Below are 18,266 nucleotides of genomic sequence, written 5' to 3' on the forward strand. Positions count from 1 at the left end.
TGTTCTCACTTGGTCAGGTCAGCTATTTCTGTAGGTTTCTCCAGCCTGGTCTTGACCCCTTTGCTCATAACTCCTCCCTCTCTACAACTGGATTTCAGGAGTTCGGCTCATTGCTAAGGAGTGGGTGTCTGCTTCCATTTCCATCAGCTACTGGAAGAAGGTTCTAGGGTGGCATAAGGCAATAAATCTCATTATAAGGAAAGGGCATCTAAGGCAGCATCTCTTCTACTGCCTAGATTCTTAGTTGAAGTCTTCTTTGTGGATCTCTGACCATGTCCCTAGTGCCAGATTTCTCTTTAAACCTATAATAGTTCCCTCTAGTAAGGTGTTGAGATAATGTCTTTCTATGTACTCTGTCTTTCCTGAAACTCACTATGTATACAAGGCTGGCCTCAAACTTACATAGATGCCCTTGCTTTTGCCTCCCAACCCTTGGATCAAAGGTGTGCACTACCATGCCTGGCTACTTAGACATATTTAAAGAAAATAGGAAACTCCCAAGAATCTACATGGATAACACCAGCTAAGAATCCAAATAATAATGGATACATATACTAAACTGGCCTTCTCCTATGATCAGAGAACCTTCATCCAGTAGCGGATGTAAGTAGATGCAGAGATTCACAACCAAACATTATTAGCCTGAGCTCAAGGAATCCTGATGAAGAGAGGAAAGAAGAATTGTAGAATCCAGAGAGGTCAAGGACATCACAAGAAAACCCATAGAAACACTAACCTGGGCTTCTGGGCACTACTCACAGAGTCTGAACCAGCAGCCAGGGAACCTGCATGGAACCAACCTAGGCCCTCTACAAATATGTGACAGTTGCATGACTTAGTCTACTTGTGGAACTCCTAACAATGGGAACAGCAGTTTTCCTTAATATTTGGCTGGCTCTTGGGAACCTATTGTTCATACTGGATTGCCTTGTTTGGTCTTAATATAAATTAATATAATTTATATAATATAATCTTACTGCAACTTTATATGCCATACTTTGTTAATACCCATGTGAGGTCTACCACTTTCTGTATAGTAAGAGAAGAGTGGATTGAGGGATGGGGGATCAGGAGAAGTGGGAAGGGAATGGGAGGAAAACAGGAAGGGAAAACTGCTCATGGTTGAATTAAAGAAAGGGAGGGAAGGAGAGGGAGGGAGTGAGAGAGGAAGAAAGGAAGGAAGGAAAGAAATAAATAAAAGAATTACTGGATGATTTATAAAATTAATTTATGCTTTGGAGAAAATCATAGATTTAGGAAAATACATTTATCTAAACACAGAAGCAATCAGGAAGCCCCTTGATAATTTTTGAAGGTAGAGTAAATGGGGCATGATCAATTTCTGAAGGGTAAGTGAGCTCACCCTGTAGTGCCTCCCAAATCTTAGGGCTTTGAAATTCCTGTTAGAGCATAACAAAGAAAATTGCAAAGCTATATTTCTCCTCAGATTTGTTTTTCTTCAGTTTCCACCAATACTTGTCATCTTCCACATACTAAAAATCAAAGTTATTTTAAATAAAAGTAGACTATTAATTAATGAAGACCTGATTTTCTGTTGTTATTGCAGCTCCGAGTGAAAAACATGGGAAAACAAGTATGTTGAACAAATCTTGATAAGAGGAGCATATTTAGCAGCTTACTCATTTGCATTTCTTCTGCAGACCCTTCTAACACTGATTATAAGTCTCACTTTTCCACATTTCTATATGATTAATTGTTATGATGAAATAATATGCAAGATAACTCATCTGGCATTTTCTGTATTTGTTCTTGTGAAAATTTCTTCAGAGAGCATTGCTTTCTGAGTTTTCAGTTATTTAGATCATAATTTCTGCATTCAGTTACATATTTTTTCGCATCCTATACAATTTGTAACTAATTCACTTCCTTATGCATTATCTAATTAATTATTTAAGGATCCCAATGATTAACACTTGATCAATCTACTAAACAATTTGTCTACCATGACAGTTAAATTTTCAATGAAATGTAGCCTTCCTAAAATGTTATTGAAATTTATATTGTAGAATTTCACTTTTCTAAATTTTTATATCCTCAGATGAGGATATTTTTCTGTAAACTTATCATGACAGATGCTCAATGGCAGATTTTATAACATTATTAGGGAGAAATTCTGATTTGCTGCTCATTAATTTTTTATTTGATAAAATAGTTATTTCAGAATTATTAATAAATACTGTTATTAATAAATATTATGCACAATATAAGGCATTTACTTTTAGGAAAATACTAATTTCATTATGCTTTTTGTATAAGATGAATGGTAGAATATGTGATGCATACATTATAGAATGCATTTATGTTTTTGTTTACTGTTAATGATGCATGCATATTGATCCTGGTGCTGATATATAATGGAGACCTGTGTTTTATTTAATGTTTTAATTTATAAACAGCATATCATTAAGAGATATATCACAGAATAATCGAAAAATATTAGATAGCTTGATGTTATTTTTTTTTAAAATACAGAACACTGCAATTTCAATTGTTCACAAAGACATTTTTTAAAAAGACAGTAGTTTAGGGTTAGAGATATAACTCAGTAGTTACGAACACTTGCTGTTCTTCCAGAAGGCTTGATTTCTTGAGATTAGTTCCCAGCACCCCTATTGATTCACAGTTGCCTATAGCTTCAGTTCCAGGGTATCCAATGTCCTCTTATGCCATCAATGAACACCAAAATCATGAACACACACACACACACACACACACACACACACTTAAAAAAACGAAAAAGTAATTTTTCATGACCTATAATTTTGTTTATATTTTCATGCAAAACAGTAAGTAAATTTGGATGTAGGGCTAACTGAACTTTGTGTTATAGATTGTTTAGTATGCTAAGCCATGGAAATGCATAATCAAGGAAGTGCACAAAGTGAAACTGATAATTTTGCATTGCACATCGAAAACTTTAGGCTGAAAATTACTCAGAAAATAAACATTTCTCACTAGGAAATGTGACTTACAGATAAAAATATTCATCCACAAGAATAAAACCTGGAATTATGTCCATCTGTGCAGTACTGTCCAATCATATTTTGAAGAGCTAAGCGTCTTTTGCAGTAAACTAGTAAAGTAGCTTGCCAAATTTTTTTAACCCAATATAAAATTTTAAAAGAGTTAGTATGCAACCCTTTATAAGATTGAAACCTTTGGTCTTGGCATGAATATTATTCTTCACCACAAAATTATTTTAAAATATTCACAAGCTCTTGATTCTTTAAATTATCTAATATAATTATGACCAGACATTTATCTAGGAGTTGGTCTTTTTTGATAATGAAATCATAAAACAGATTTTATACAGTTACTATAGACAGTCAATGGCCATAAGGTTAATGCTAAGGTGAAAATTCTATAAATTATGGATATTTGAAAAGTTTTTAACTTGCCAATATTATGTTGTACAGTTTGTAACTACTGGATTATCTGGAATAGGGTTTTATGTTACTTTAAATCATAAGAGTATATAAGACAGTTAGAAACATAATAAAATAACATAAAACAGGTATGTGATTCAATAAGATGACAATGAATTATTAAGGAAAGTGACACTGACAGAAGAAAAACTATGGGAAATTATTTTTCATTAACACTGAATTCATAACTAGAAGGGAGATTGAGTTAGTAGGGAGGAACCATCCACCCAGCTCCTGGAGAATAATTAATATCACTGTAGGAAAAACACTTATCGATTTGTAGTGGAGGTTGTTGTGGGTACTATGAACCTGAGAAAAGTACTATTCTCCAACTTTAAATGATATAGTACTACCTACGGGATCATAATGCCCCTACAATGTCCTGAGAAGAAGGTGGTATGGGGGAGAGTTTCTTGAATAACACAAACATGTCAATCCTATATTTAGACCTTCTGAAAGCTGATATAGATTCTTTTTTCCAACCAGGTGCAAGCCCAAAACATCTCCAAACACACATTTTTTTCCTCCATGAAGTCACATGTGCTTATACACTTTGAACATTGAATATAATAGTACAGAGATTGACAATATGATTAGTTAACAGGTGTGATTTTAGAGTATTGCTTTTGTAACATATGTAATAACATTCATAGTAAATCTTCAAAAGGACATTAATTCACACCAATTACTATAAAATGTGAGGGCAGCATCTCTATTTTATTACGAATGGTCACACCAAACCTCAGTGTGTTGAAGATCTTTGGAAATATTGCTATAGTTAATTCTTTCCACACTTACTAATTCAAGGCCATAGATCACATAGTTCACATTACTTGAAATTATCCTCCAATCAATTGAGTTATGAACAAGAAATTTACCATCAAACATTTTTTACCCTCTGATTTTTACCACTGCACATATTTTTATATGTTTGGCCAACATGCAAAGGCTGATCCATCTAACTTACTTCAGTGTCCTGATATGTATTGTGAAGGACAATCTCCTCTTCTACTAAGCACTCCAGAATTATTTGGGAACAAGTGTACTGCACTGAAAATTAAGAGAATGTTGAATTTAGGTATTTATCATTGAAACAGTATTTAGAGGCATTTATATCCAGATATTGTATCATTTATTTGAATACCATTGAACTATCTCTGAAAAAAAATAAGGAATATAGTCTTACTCTTGTTTAATAAATTAGTGGTTGTAGATTCTCCTTCAGTAACCATGATTTCTTAAAAAGTTAATAGGCTTCCAATACCAGGCATGCAATTTCTCTTGTTGAGTGAATATTAAGTCCAATTACAGAGCCATTGGTTACTGCCGAGGTATGTGTGCCACTACCACAACTGTAAGGATGTCATGCCATGCTGGTCATTGATGTGATTCATAGGCATCAGATGTCTATGAGGATATTGATTGTTTCTTATTGAAAAGTTTTCATGATACCTTATGGTGCCATGGAAACTAGACATCAGGGAGGGAAACTTCAGGTCAATTTCTAGCTCAAGAGCCCTCTGGATCCTGTCTCTGCAGTGCATGGTGTCTTCAGCATAGGGATTTACTTTCCACCTCTTGGTGGTAGCCAGTGACAAGAAGCAGGTTGTATGCTTTGGGAATAACTTAGACATCTCTGGCCAACAATTCAAAAGAGAGCTTCTCATGTCTGGTACTTAGGTTTGTGTTAGGCAGTCTTTGGCTCTTAGAAGAAATTCCATTAGACTAGATGAGAAAAGTTAATTAAAAGTTCATATACAAATGGAGAAACATATAGATATTTTCTTGAAATGCAGTGAGACTTTTTAAACTCTATATGAAAATTTCAGGACATAAATTTATAATCAATGTATTTTATAATGGTAAAATTAAGATCATTGTCATTAGATAGTATAACAAGTGATAAATATATAAAAATATGACAATAATGAACAACCTCAAATAATGAGATGTTTATAAAATGAGATGAAAAGCATTACAAAGATTTATTATTTCATCATTATTTTCTTCCCCAACCCCCACAAATTGTACAAAGCATTGTCTATTTTCACTTTGAAGTGGAATATTTGTTCTAGGAATAATATTCCATATTTTATCTTTAGTGCAGGTTCCTTACAAGATATTCAGATAACACCCTCACAGCAAAAATTTTGCCTTTAAAATGGTTACCATTTCTTGAAGCAACAATTGACTTGAATGTTTATAATATTTTAACTAATACTAAAAGCACATACACTATCAGCTTTCTAGATCAAATATTCTTCATCATATACATAATTGAAGACTGACCAAAAAACGGCATTATATATTCTTCCATAACATTCATAAATCACTTAAACTGTGACTATATACACATACTTTAATATCACTTTCTGAGGAATAAGTCACTTTTTATTGCTACTACTTACATAAGAATACAATTTTGATGTCACAGAGTTATATCTTGAAAGGGAGTTTACAGAGGGTTAATAAAAGAGCAAAAATGACAAAAAGTATTTGTAGTTTAGCTTTCTCTATAGCTTGCTTTTCTGCTTCTCAGAAACTATCTGCATTTTAAACTTTGCTTGTCTGTGTTCTTGCCTGACTAGAGCACTATATGTTATTATTCTGAAAACTCTGATATCTGTTGCTTATTCTTCAAATAACTGAATTTTCAGAAGCTGAACGATCCAAAGAAGAGATTGATGCTGCCTCAACCAAAAAGGGTAAACACAGCTGATATGACTATAAATTATTCTGAACCTTCTAATTTATTCTTTGTGTAGTGTGGCAAGAAGAGCTTTGTCTACTTAGTCTGCTCTTTTACTGATAGAAACAAATGTTGCATGATATTTGTAGCACCTACACTAACCATGTTTTTTTTTATTTTATTTTATTTCTCTAATGCTGTTAGTCCTGGTCCTCTAGAGCTATGAATTAATGTTTGCAAGTATATTCAAATTGAAATACAGTTTTTGAAAAATTTTATAAATATGTTGCTTAAACTCAATATGATTTCAGTCACCCATATGGCTTTTGGACACTACTTTAAAAGATCAGGTATTGAACAAATTCAAATTTGCCTGAGAAAACTCACATGAAAATGTTCATTTTGTATGACAGTAGTATAAGATCAAGAAATATATTCCGTGAAATGCTGACATAGGGCAGTTTTCCTTTGAGAAGCAAAATGTGCAGTTTCAAGAGAAGTAATTATAACAATGTCTTTAAAAGTATCTCATAGAAATATTTTTTGTGACATAAACATCATAGGAATATATTTATTTATTTATTTTCAGTTAAACTTTTTTCCTTTTTTTATTAGTTTTCTTATTTTACATACCAGTCCCAGTTCCCCCTCCCTTCCATCCTCCCATGCCCTTTGACCCACCCCCCCTCATCCCATTCCCCACCCACTCCACAGGGAGGGTGAGGCCTTCCAGGAGGGATCAACAAAATCTGTCAAGTCATTTGGAGTAGGGACTAGGCCCTTCCTCCTGCCTCTAGGCAAAGGGAGTATTCATCCATGGGGAATGTGCTCCCGAAGTCATTTCGTGCACCAGGGATACATTCTGGTTACACTATCAGAGGAATAGTTAACACGCCTAACCATCATTATATGTTCACACTCACAAAAATCTACATACACACCCTTACTCACATGTTCCACTAAAATGACATTACTTGTTTTTATAAAAATGACTTTATATATGTACATAAAAATTTTAAAACTATTAGAATATGCATGACACCTCTATACATGCTTCTTCTAACATTTTATATATGAACAAATAATTTGCCATATCCATTAATACATTTCATACATTGCTGTTAGTTGGTGCATGTTCTATGCATTTGTATGTACACATATACATACTTATATAATATTTGTTGGTGATTGTATTATACTTAATTGACATGATTTTACCATAAGTGACAGAAGCCTAAATTAATATAGCTTTATGTGGTATCATATTTTGAAATTGGCATGTCTCATTACTATTGTGTGATGTAAATAAATGCAGTTGTTTTAGAATGAGGGATATCATGGTATTATGAAAAGGCTAAATGTTTAAACAGACAATAAGAAAGTAATCTGGGAATAGATATATGGATCTCACATGCTGTAAATAAACTCAGTTTATTGATGGATTTGAAAGCAAGAAGGAAAATGAAGATAAGGTGTAATCAAATCAGTAGATAACAATGAAATCAACACTGTGTCCAGAAAACAGTAGATACTTTTCCTTTGCAATCTTATTGCAGATAATCATCTTAGTATAATTATTGATTGTGGGAAAGAATATTATAATGCTTTAAAAAGCAAATATTAAACTACTGGCTATGGATTCATGCATGTATTGAGGCATTTTACCTTAAGTATTTAGGGGATAAATACAAGTATTCATAATTTGCAACTCAATCTTCTACAAATCAGAGTAAATAATGATATGAAGTCAAAACCACACTACCAGCTATGAAACTCATCAGAGAAAATCATGAATTAGCCAGGCAGTAGTGGCACATGGCTTTAATCCCAGCATCAGAAGGTAGAGGCAGGCTGATCTTGGTAAGTCTGAGGCCAACCTAGTCTACAGAATCTGTGACAGGACAGTCTCTAAAGCTACATAGAGAAACCATGTCTGAAAAACATTTTTTTTTAAAAAATTAAAAAGTGTTGAATTTATAACTTGGCTAATATTTTTGTTGGAATGAGCTTGCTCGGTAAGTTTTGAGAGACAAGTGACAAAAGTATAATCTACTTTTAAATATAGGACATTATAACCAAATTCTTTGCTATGTAATCTTATATCTGAATTATTGTCCTAAATATGTTCTACATATTGGCTTGGCAAATAATGGACGATTTAATAGAATCACATGATACTCCAAAGCTATCATGAACATACTCAGGTAGGAACTTACATAACTGGCAAATTTACAAAACAACATTAAAGCCGATTTCCACATATGTTAACTAGTATGCAAATTTCTTTTTCTCTCAGATGTAGCACGTTTGTCATTCTTTTATGCCTTATGGCATCCACTATAGAATCGCTCACAATGAAACAGAAACAGAAAATTGAATTAATGGGTGTTTTGTTTACAAGTTGACTTAGTACACGATGGAGTGAAAACTGTTGGTTTTATGATTGTTACAAAATTAAGAATAATTCAACTACAATTTCATAACTAAGCTAAAGTGTACTAATTTATAGGTGGTGTGGATTACTTAAGCATATATATCAACGTTGATCACATCTTCCTTTGCTTTTTCTTCTTCATTCTTTATTGACCCCTCCTGTCTTCCTACCTCGATCACTCTCCCTCACTTTTCCTTTCTTCAGAGGTAGTTCCCAATGGATATTTTTATTTGCCTGATGATTTCTTTCAAGTATTGTTTGACATGATCATTACACCTTGCATTTGATTAAAACAAAAGCTGGACCTCTAGTTTAAGTGAATTCCAGTACAATGCTTTGACATTCACCGCGCTGCATATTCTTTCATCAGGAAGTAGCATCCCTTGAGAGGCTCCAACGAAGAAACACTTCTGTTTCCAAAATGAGTAAAGCCAGTGGCAGACTCATTTATTCATTTCAAAGTTGCATTTTCCCCTTTGCAACTCTCTGTAGAGTTTATTGTGATGGCATTATTGATTTCTGCACTGCTTCTTCATCTGGTGGATGTTCCAATTCTCTGAAGATTCTTTCTCAAATCAGTTACTTCAGCTGAAGGCACTGAGTTTGTATGAAAATATTCTGCTCATCTGACACTTAGCTAGGTAAACAGCAAATCTTAGACTGAGAGCAATAAATCTTAAGGAAAACATGATTCATGGGTTACAGTGCTTTAAAAGATTCCTTTATCGGAATCTTTTGGCTGCTTGTGATGTGGGATGGGTTCGTTTAATATTTAAATGCTTCTCAAGCATAGTGGCACCTTCCTTTCAGTTGATGAAGACACAGTTTGAATTTTAAGGTGCATCTGGTTGACATCTGTAAGATACTGTGACTCAAGCAATACCCTGGATTGTAAGTCAATTAATCATAGTCATGTCAAGTGCATTTCTTTGTAGCTTGTTTATATTATTAAAAAAAAAGCATAAAGGAATAAAGCAGAAAAGAGTGTGGAAGAATCAGCCTGGAGACGGAAGGGATTACTGCTTCTCTTTTCTGATTCTAATTCTTTAAGATTAGATTTAAGACAGATTTCAATCGCATTATAGAGAGATGAGAAACATTTTAAAAGCAGTAGAGAAGAGCTTGTTTAGATATTTGATACTGAATGCATTTCCAAAGGCTTTCATGTGCAGAATAAACATTCCAGGCTGACATTCTTATTTAAACCTTATCTTTGCTTTGCAGCTATGTACGGAAAGAAAGAAGAGAAAGCCAAGACAGTGGAGCAAGGTAAAAAAAAAAAGTGAAGCAGGTTGACATTATCTTCTTTAGAAAGAAAACAACATGAGGAGGAAAACACTGGACACAGACAGGCCGAAGACAGTAACCTTTAAATCTTTTGCACCATAGCAATGTCCTTGCATGCTTTTCTGGACAGGGAGAATGTGAGGTGACTATGTGGCCTTGTCTTTCTTTGGTGTATCAAGCTTTGAGTATAAATTCAGAAAGGAAGCCTGTACTGACTGCTTCATTACACCAGCGGAGATGCTGAAGAGGATTAATAATGCAAAAATGAGCTAGTAACATGTAGATACTTTTCTGTTTGTTTGTTTGTTTGTTTTGTTTCAATACCACCTCACGGATCACAGCCCAAAGAATAAACATAAAAAGTAGTTTATATTGCTTTAAGAATAATTTGTTTAAGTTAAAATACTGATACAAATGGTAGCAAAAGTTATTACACTTTATATGATGACTGTGCTTGTTGATTCACCCAAAGGGCCTGAAAATTTAATATTATACATCATAAAGTCATGAAGAATTTATATATATGTTAATGTTGTTTTACTACAATATCACTCAGTATATAATTTAAAATTGCTCTTGAACACTGTCTTTTAAACATTGCGAACAATAGTGTGCTTATTCTTGCAGCTCAACTAAGTGAAGAGATTTAGAGACTTTTATAGTGAAAACAACATGATAATTATATTGATAAAGTGTTTCCATTTCTCTTTGGCCTCCGGGTAGCACGAACAATTGTTGGAATCAATGTGAAACTTCAGACTGCTTTGTTTGGGCGACAGTGCCTACATTAGTGTCTGAAATACAAAGCACAAACAAGGTAGTGTTTCAGTTTGTTCATTTATGCAGCTTTCCATATTCAAATTTCTTAGTCAAATTGAAGACAGGCATTCCCAATCTGATTCTCTGACACGGCACTGTGTAGCCCAAATAAAAAAAAATCATATGTCTAAAGGGTACAACCAATTATAAATTCCCAAATTGCACATATACTTATTTAGATCTCTTTTCTCATGAAAACCATTTTGATAAATTAGCATGCATTAGTTTACTGAGGAGCATGGTTTTCTGTGTGCTAGACGTAACAATGCTTATCATAGCTTGTTTAGGTTCTTGCTTTTACTTTTATTCTTCTTTTTTTTTTTTTTTTTTTTTTTTTTTCTGATTCCGGAATTGACCATAAGTTCTTAATCATGCCAACCAAATACTGTACCAGCCTAGCAGGATGTTTAAAATCATTACAGCTTGTCAAAAGTAGACAGACTAGAGAGTAGGGCAGTGGAAAGTTGTACAACACTATGACAGCAATGGTGCCTAGCGTGACCCATGGGACACTGTTTGTTTCTGGAAGTGAAAGTGTCACTTTTATTAGCCCATTAATGTTCTCTGGAATTGGCAATGGCTCACTCAGGTGTGAACTTCCTATTTCATATTATTTTCATTGCAATTTTATGAAAATTATGTTTTATTCATGAAAGCTTTGGATTGTAGGCTTATATAAAACAAAGGCAATTGATTCTATAATAATTGTAAAACGGTTTTAAATGTGTTTTATGATAATTTTGAAACAGTTTGAAGTTTGAAGTTTAAAGATGACCTCTCATCTTTTAAATTATGAACATAAAAGAAAATAGTATATGTATACTTATTGTCCTTTTTTGCGGTAGTATGTTTCTGCCAAATAATTTGTGAGAGAAATAGGTATTTTTAAGACATGAATAAAGCAGAGAGATTGCATGTGAGAAAAACTCCTGCCTTTGATCTATGTGTTGCATGATAGAATCCTAATATTTATTCTTAAATGGATGTTTTAGAACTCGGTTTTCATTTCTCTCCTCCATAGTTTTAGCTAATTTCAGAAATATCTATTATCTAAAATGAATTTATAATACATTAAACAACTAAATATCATCAAAGACACCTTTTCATTAATTTAAGTTTTAACCTGTGGATTTCTTTAGGGGAAACATCATGGTTTGTGTAATTCTTATGAGGTTTTCAATGTGCTGTGTTCTCTAAATCTAACTGTGCACATTGAACTGATGGATGTAGGTACATCCCAGCTATGCCTGAATGCATTAACTCAACCCCACTTTATATTGGGAAATGCAGTTTTGGGAAAGGTGGAATTAATTTCTGGTGAACCTAATTTAGAGAAGGAGATACCATCACATACAAGAAAGGGGAGACTATGAAGACTAAGATCTACAGGACTCCAAAATTTGCTATTCTATTTTTTAGTTTATAATGTATTATGTTACTTTTATTTTTCTCAAGCATATCTTATGTTTGCTAGATTATAGATTTGAGGGTTAACATTTTGTATAGCCTTATACTTAAAAGCCATTTCATTAGGAAGAGACGCACAAGGTTGTCTGTAGAAGTATCAGAATGTCTCTCAATAAATGTTTTTCAAGACTGATAAGGCTGTGCTTATGGGAGGAACCAGTGTGCCAAAGCTAAAAATGTTGAATGCATTGAGCTGCCATGCGGAAATGCATCATTATAATTCATGTACCCTGTCTTGGGAGAGTGCATTGTGGTTCAATGATGTAATACGCATTGCTAAAATCTACTCACTTGTTGATATTTAATTCATCAAAGGTGAGTGTTTTGCTGTTCCTTTTTTCCAAATAGACCTTCAATGTTAAATCCCTGTCTTTCCAACTTTCTCCTCCAAAGGAAATGACTGATGTGCTTTTCTTAGTACTAGCTGAACGAGGGAAAACAGTTGTTCAACAGAAGCACTGTGAGGTACAGGAAGAGAGCAGTTAAGACAGTTATTTCAGGTTTCAATAATAAGGTTGGAGTAAGCTTTCTGAAATGGGAAAATAGTTAAAAATTAATCATTTGCAAATTGTTTATATTCACTCTTATGCATGACATTGAGGCCTTGTAAGGTGTAAGGTTTTTCCTGCTGGCCTGGACCCACCGCAGCACCAGCCCCAATTAACACACTGAGACTCTGTATTTGATATAATGCTGTTGCCCAGTTACTAGTTTCTTATCGGCTAGCTCTGTTATTAACCCATTTCTATTAATCTAAGTGATCTTATCTTATGGGAGAGAGGGGGCCGGTGGTTCTGCTCTCTCCAGTTCTCTCCATGTTGACTCCTCCCTACTACTTCCTTGAATCCTCCTTGTCTCCTAGTCCTGCCTGTCTTGATTTCCTATTGGCCAACAGTGCTTAATTCATTAACCAGTATGAGAAACATATTTACAGAATGACATCTCCCATCAGAGGTCTTGTTTAGGTTTTGTTCTAAGAGCCTATCACTGGGGTCTGTCAACTGTGTGCTCAATAAATATTTGTCATTTAATAGCAAACATAGAGAAAATGTCAAAAAAGGAGTATTAGTTGATCTGGATTTCAACAACTTGTGCCCAACACACTGTGAAACTAGAATAATATTCTATAAGTCAAAGATCTAACAGAGATGGTAGGCAATACTTAAGAAGTCAGATTAAATTTTCACCTTATCTATTTAAAAGAAGAAATAATAGAATAAATTAATTATTATTTATCAATTCTATCACTCCTCATATATTTTTGGTTGGTTCTTATTTTTGAGAAGTCCTGTGTGGCCAGGTGGTGGTGGTGCATGCCTTTATTTCCAGCACTTGGGAGACAAAGGCAGGCAGATCTCTGTGAGTTTGAGGCCAGCCTGGTCTACAAAGCAAGTTCCAAGACAGTCTGGACTGTTAAACAGAAAAACCCTGTCTCAAAAAAATGGAAAACTAAGTCCTGTGTGATCGACAGGCATATGGACAAATATAGAAAGTGTTATCGAGTTTATTAATTGCAAGTATGTTAATGTGAACTTCTTAACAAGGCAAAAGGGAAGAGAAAGTTAAATAGTTCTTTAATTATGCAAAGTAATTTGCCATGTTTGGTAAAGTATACCTTGTCCTTGCTTTTACAACACATTTATAAACTTAGGAAACAATAAAAAGATAGTATTTTTGTCAAATGAAAAATTTCTGATACTCTGATACAAAGTTGTCAAGTGGAATATTTCTTACATTAGAATAATATTATTTTATGAAAGGCCTGTTCTAGAAATTCTCTTATTTTTATAATACTTCAATGAAAATCATGCTTTATAATCTTAAATATTTATGTATAGTTTGGAACTTCAAAGTAAATTTAAAAGGGATATAACAGAATTATTATGTATAATGTTTCATCCTCTTAGAAAATAAAGATGACCTACAGCTCAGTTGATTTGAAACATGAATTTTTTAAGAACAATATCTGATTCCCAGTTAACCAACAACATACATTTGAACATAATTACTTGTTGTTTTATGAATGGTAAAATATGAGAGATACATCAAAATGGTATAAAAAATTTCATTTTCCTCTAATAAGATATTCACTTTTGCTTTAAACTTAGAAATGTTTCAGAATTCATAAGCAATCTAATTTGTATACATGTGAAGGATATCTGTCTTTTGTTGGGTTGGATGTGATTCTGTAAGCAATGTTACCATGTTTTATAAGAGCCTTTAAATTTCTCAGGACAATTGTTGGAAAAACAAGTACATCGTATGTGAGTTATTATGTTTCTCTGTCTCAGTAGATACTCTCAGTCTTCATGCATGCATTTGGTCACTTTTTGAAAATATAATGGGTAATTATTATAGATCTATTCTAAGTTGTAAGTGACTGCTAAAAATACCCAAAGCAGTGATTTCCTTGAGACAGTCCTACTTATTTGAATGATTGTGTTTATATTGCCAGGTATACTAAAGTTATTTATTTACTTTTTAAAAGAAGCAATTTAACGTTTAAAAATGGAGTAAAAATTAAAAGTTTAGTTGACCCAATTGTATTTAATGATTTGTGTGATGTATAATTGTAATATAACCAATTTGCATATGTTGATTAAGTCATGTTGTTGACCCTCAATAAATTTTAAATGATAATAACAAGATGATTGATTCCTGTGGATTTCAAACCTTTAAAACACTTTTACTTCAATTGTTTAATATTTATTGAGCGCCCACAACAGATCAGGTGCTAGGTGGTGTAAGGGGCGCTTGATTAACTCAAAACAGAAGCTGGTCTACCAATAACACCATGCAATACATGCAAATGAGCCTGCCATATTTTTATATATTTTATAGAATATTTAGCAGTTCATCATTTTACATGCTTATATAGACATTACACTTCATTTTATCTTTATTCAATACTTTTACAATAAGTTTTTCTCGTTTGATTTACATAATCTATAGGAAGTTCATTTCTAGTTCTTGTTTTCTTGTTTTGTTTTGTTTTTGTTTTTACTTTGCCATTGTATACTCCATTATCCCTTTAGTAAACAAACAGGTCTAATTTCTACATGTCACAGCAGAACTCATTATTCAAGGAAGTTTGTATTTTCTTAGCTTAATTTTTTTCATATTACAAACTATCCTCAGTTCCCCTCCCTCTCCTTCTTCTACCACCCCACCTCCCCACTTCCTATCTTATATATTCCTAAGAGGGGATAAGGCCTTCCTTGGGGAAACCAACAAAGTCTGGGATACAAGTTGAGGCAGGACCAAGCCCCTTTCATCGTATCATGGCTGAGCAAGGTAACCCTCCATAAGGAATAGGCTCTAAAAAGCTAGTTCATATACTTTGGAAGGTCCTGATGCCATTGACAGGCTCTCCACCCACCCTTAAAACGGTCTGTTACCACATTCAGATAGCCTAGTTCAGTCCCATGCAGGCTCCCCAGCCGTCAGTGCATAGTCCATGTGTTCCCATTAGGTCAGTCAGGTCAGTTGTCTCTGTGGTTTTCCCCATCATGCTCTTGGACCCCACTACCTTGTTCATATGGTCCCTCCTCCCTTTCTTCAACTGAACTGCAGGAGCTCAGCACAGTGCTTGGCTGTGTCCCTGCATCTGTTTCCATCAGTTACTGGAGGTAGGTTTTATGATGCCAATTAGATAGTTACTAATGTGATTAAAGGGGAGGGCCCCTTAAGACACCCTCTTCATTATTGCTAGAGTCTTAGCTGTGGTCATCCTTGTGGGTTCCTGAGAATTTTTCTAGTACCCAGGTTTCTCCCTAACCCCATAGTCACTTGCTTTATCAAGACATCTCTTTCATTGCTCTATCTCTCTATGTCTCCCCCCCAACTCAGTCTTCTTAATCCCTCACGTTTCCATTCTCCCACCCCCTCTCTCCTATTCCCCTACCAGTTTACCAAAGAGATCTATTTTCCCTTCCTGGACCCTCCATGTGTGTCCCCCTTAGGGTCACCCTTTTTACCTATCTTCTCTGGAGTAATGGGTTATAGCCAGGTTATCTTTTGTTTTACATCTATTATCCACTTAAGAGTAAGTACATATGATTTTGTGTGTGTGTGTGTGTGTGTGTGTGGATTACCTCACTCAGGATGTTTTTTTCTAGTTCCATTCATTTTCCTGAAAATTTCAAAGTGTCATTGTTTTTATCATGGAGTAATACTCCATTGTGTAAATGTACTACAGAAACCTTGAACACATTGACACAGGAGACCACTTCCTAAATATAACACCAGTTTCACAGACTTGGAGAGGAACAATCAATATATGGAACCTCCTGATATTGAGAAGCTTCTGTAAGGCAAAGGACACAGTCAATAAGACAAAACAACAGCCTATAGAATGGGAAAATATCTTCACCAACACCACATTTGACAGAGGGCTTATCTCCAAAATATATAAAGAACTCAAGAAACTAGACATCAAAATACCAAATAATCTAATTTAAAAATTGGGTACAGCTCTAAAAAGAGAATTCTTAGCAGAAGAAACTCAAGTGGCCTGAAGACATTTAAGGAATTACTCAACATCCTCATCCTCAATGATCAGCGAAATGCAAATCAAAACAGCTCTGTGATACCATTTTACACCTATAAGAACGGCTGAGATCAGAAACACTGATAACAGCTTATGCTGGAGAGGATGTGGAATAAGGGGAGCATTCCTTCATTGCTGGTGGAGGTACAAGCTTGTACAGCCACTTTGGAGATCAGTATGGCACTTTCTCAGAAAATTTGAAGTCAATCTACCTCAAGACCCAGCAATACCATTCTTGGGCATACACCCAAAGGATACACAATTAAACCACAAGGATATTTGTTCAGCTATATCAATAGCAGCATTATTTGTAATAGCCATAATGGAAACAGCCTGAATGTTTTTAAACTTATGTCTCCCACAGTATCACCATCTGTCATGCATCATTTGATGCATAGGATTCAAACTTTTATTAGTAGCATTGATATCCAACAGTGAAGATAATTTTTGCCTATGAAATGAGCCACCAGAGCCAATGATGACGTTTGGAAGTGATGATGATACACATTAATGCCATTCTTTTCTTCCAAAACTTAAAGATATGAGCATACATATCAGATTTTCTCAAGGGCATCCTTCAAGACTTGCCTCCATGAAGCATCATTCTCATCATCTAGGAGTCTTAGTAACAAAAAAATTAGAGGAGATGGTAGGTAGATGGCTAAACTAGGTATATTGGTTATCACAACAAGAAATATAACTGTGAGTAAAATGTCACTCCCATATTGCATCCATTCAGTACCTTCTGAAGTTCACTAGTATATTTTCTTGATTTAAAAAAAATAGCGTTTTAGGTTCCAAAAGTAACAAACTCTTTATATCATTGTGTCTCTGTTTCACTTATAATCTTTAAACTCTGTCTTAATGTGAAAACAAAAGAATAAAAATAGAAACCATTTCTTCTTGCACAGTCAAATCTAATTAGCAAATATGAGGGAAATGTTATGTGACCTGTTTTAATTTAATTCAATGGCAAAGTATTTTATATTTCTTTTGAAAGTAGATGAAATAATTTGAGGAAACTTAAAAAAAACTAGCTGTCTGTGTTGCTTGTTGTTACTTGGGTAATTATTAGTCATTGTTTGAGCTTAATGGAAAGACTAAATGTTTCCATTATAGTGCAATGCTAAAATTAGAACAATTCTGTTATAAATATTTTTGATATATTTTATTTAAATTTGAAACAAGCTGTTTTACATGTCAGTCCCAGTTCCCTCGCCTTCCTCTCCTCCCCTGTCCTCCTAAGAACTCCCATTCTATCCCCTCTCTGCTCCCCAGGAATGGTGAGGCCTTCCATGTGCTCCAAAAGATATGCCAGATTTTTAAGCTTCCCCATGGAGGAAACGTTTAATAGAAACAAGAAGATATAACATTTTGAACATTTTCTACACCCTGGCAGCAGGTGAATGCTTCTTTCCCCACTCTCATCACAAGAAAAATTCCCTCACACATACTCTTTCTCCGGCATTGGCATTTTGATCACTATTAGTAGGATTTGGAATGGAGAAACAGAATTAAGTATCTAACATAGATATCAGAGGACGAAAAGTTTCAGATCCAGATAAAATACTCCAC

At 34.2% G+C, this 18,266-nt stretch overlaps 1 protein-coding gene across 1 annotated transcript in view; it reads left to right on the forward strand.

Annotated features, from left to right (window-relative positions):
- Window positions 1-18,266, forward strand: part of Trdn (triadin) — a 322,095-nt gene that overhangs the window by 214,144 nt on the left and 89,685 nt on the right. The window contains exons 19-21 of the mRNA XM_051175313.1: window positions 1,568-1,594; window positions 6,104-6,151; window positions 9,794-9,838. Of these exons, the coding sequence (XP_051031270.1) occupies window positions 1,568-1,594; window positions 6,104-6,151; window positions 9,794-9,838 (120 nt within the window). The remainder of the gene's footprint in view (window positions 1-1,567; window positions 1,595-6,103; window positions 6,152-9,793; window positions 9,839-18,266) is intronic.

The sequence above is a fragment of the Phodopus roborovskii genome, unplaced genomic scaffold (genome assembly GCF_943737965.1).
Source record: "Phodopus roborovskii unplaced genomic scaffold, PHOROB, whole genome shotgun sequence".
Classification (NCBI taxonomy): Eukaryota; Metazoa; Chordata; class Mammalia; order Rodentia; family Cricetidae; genus Phodopus; species Phodopus roborovskii.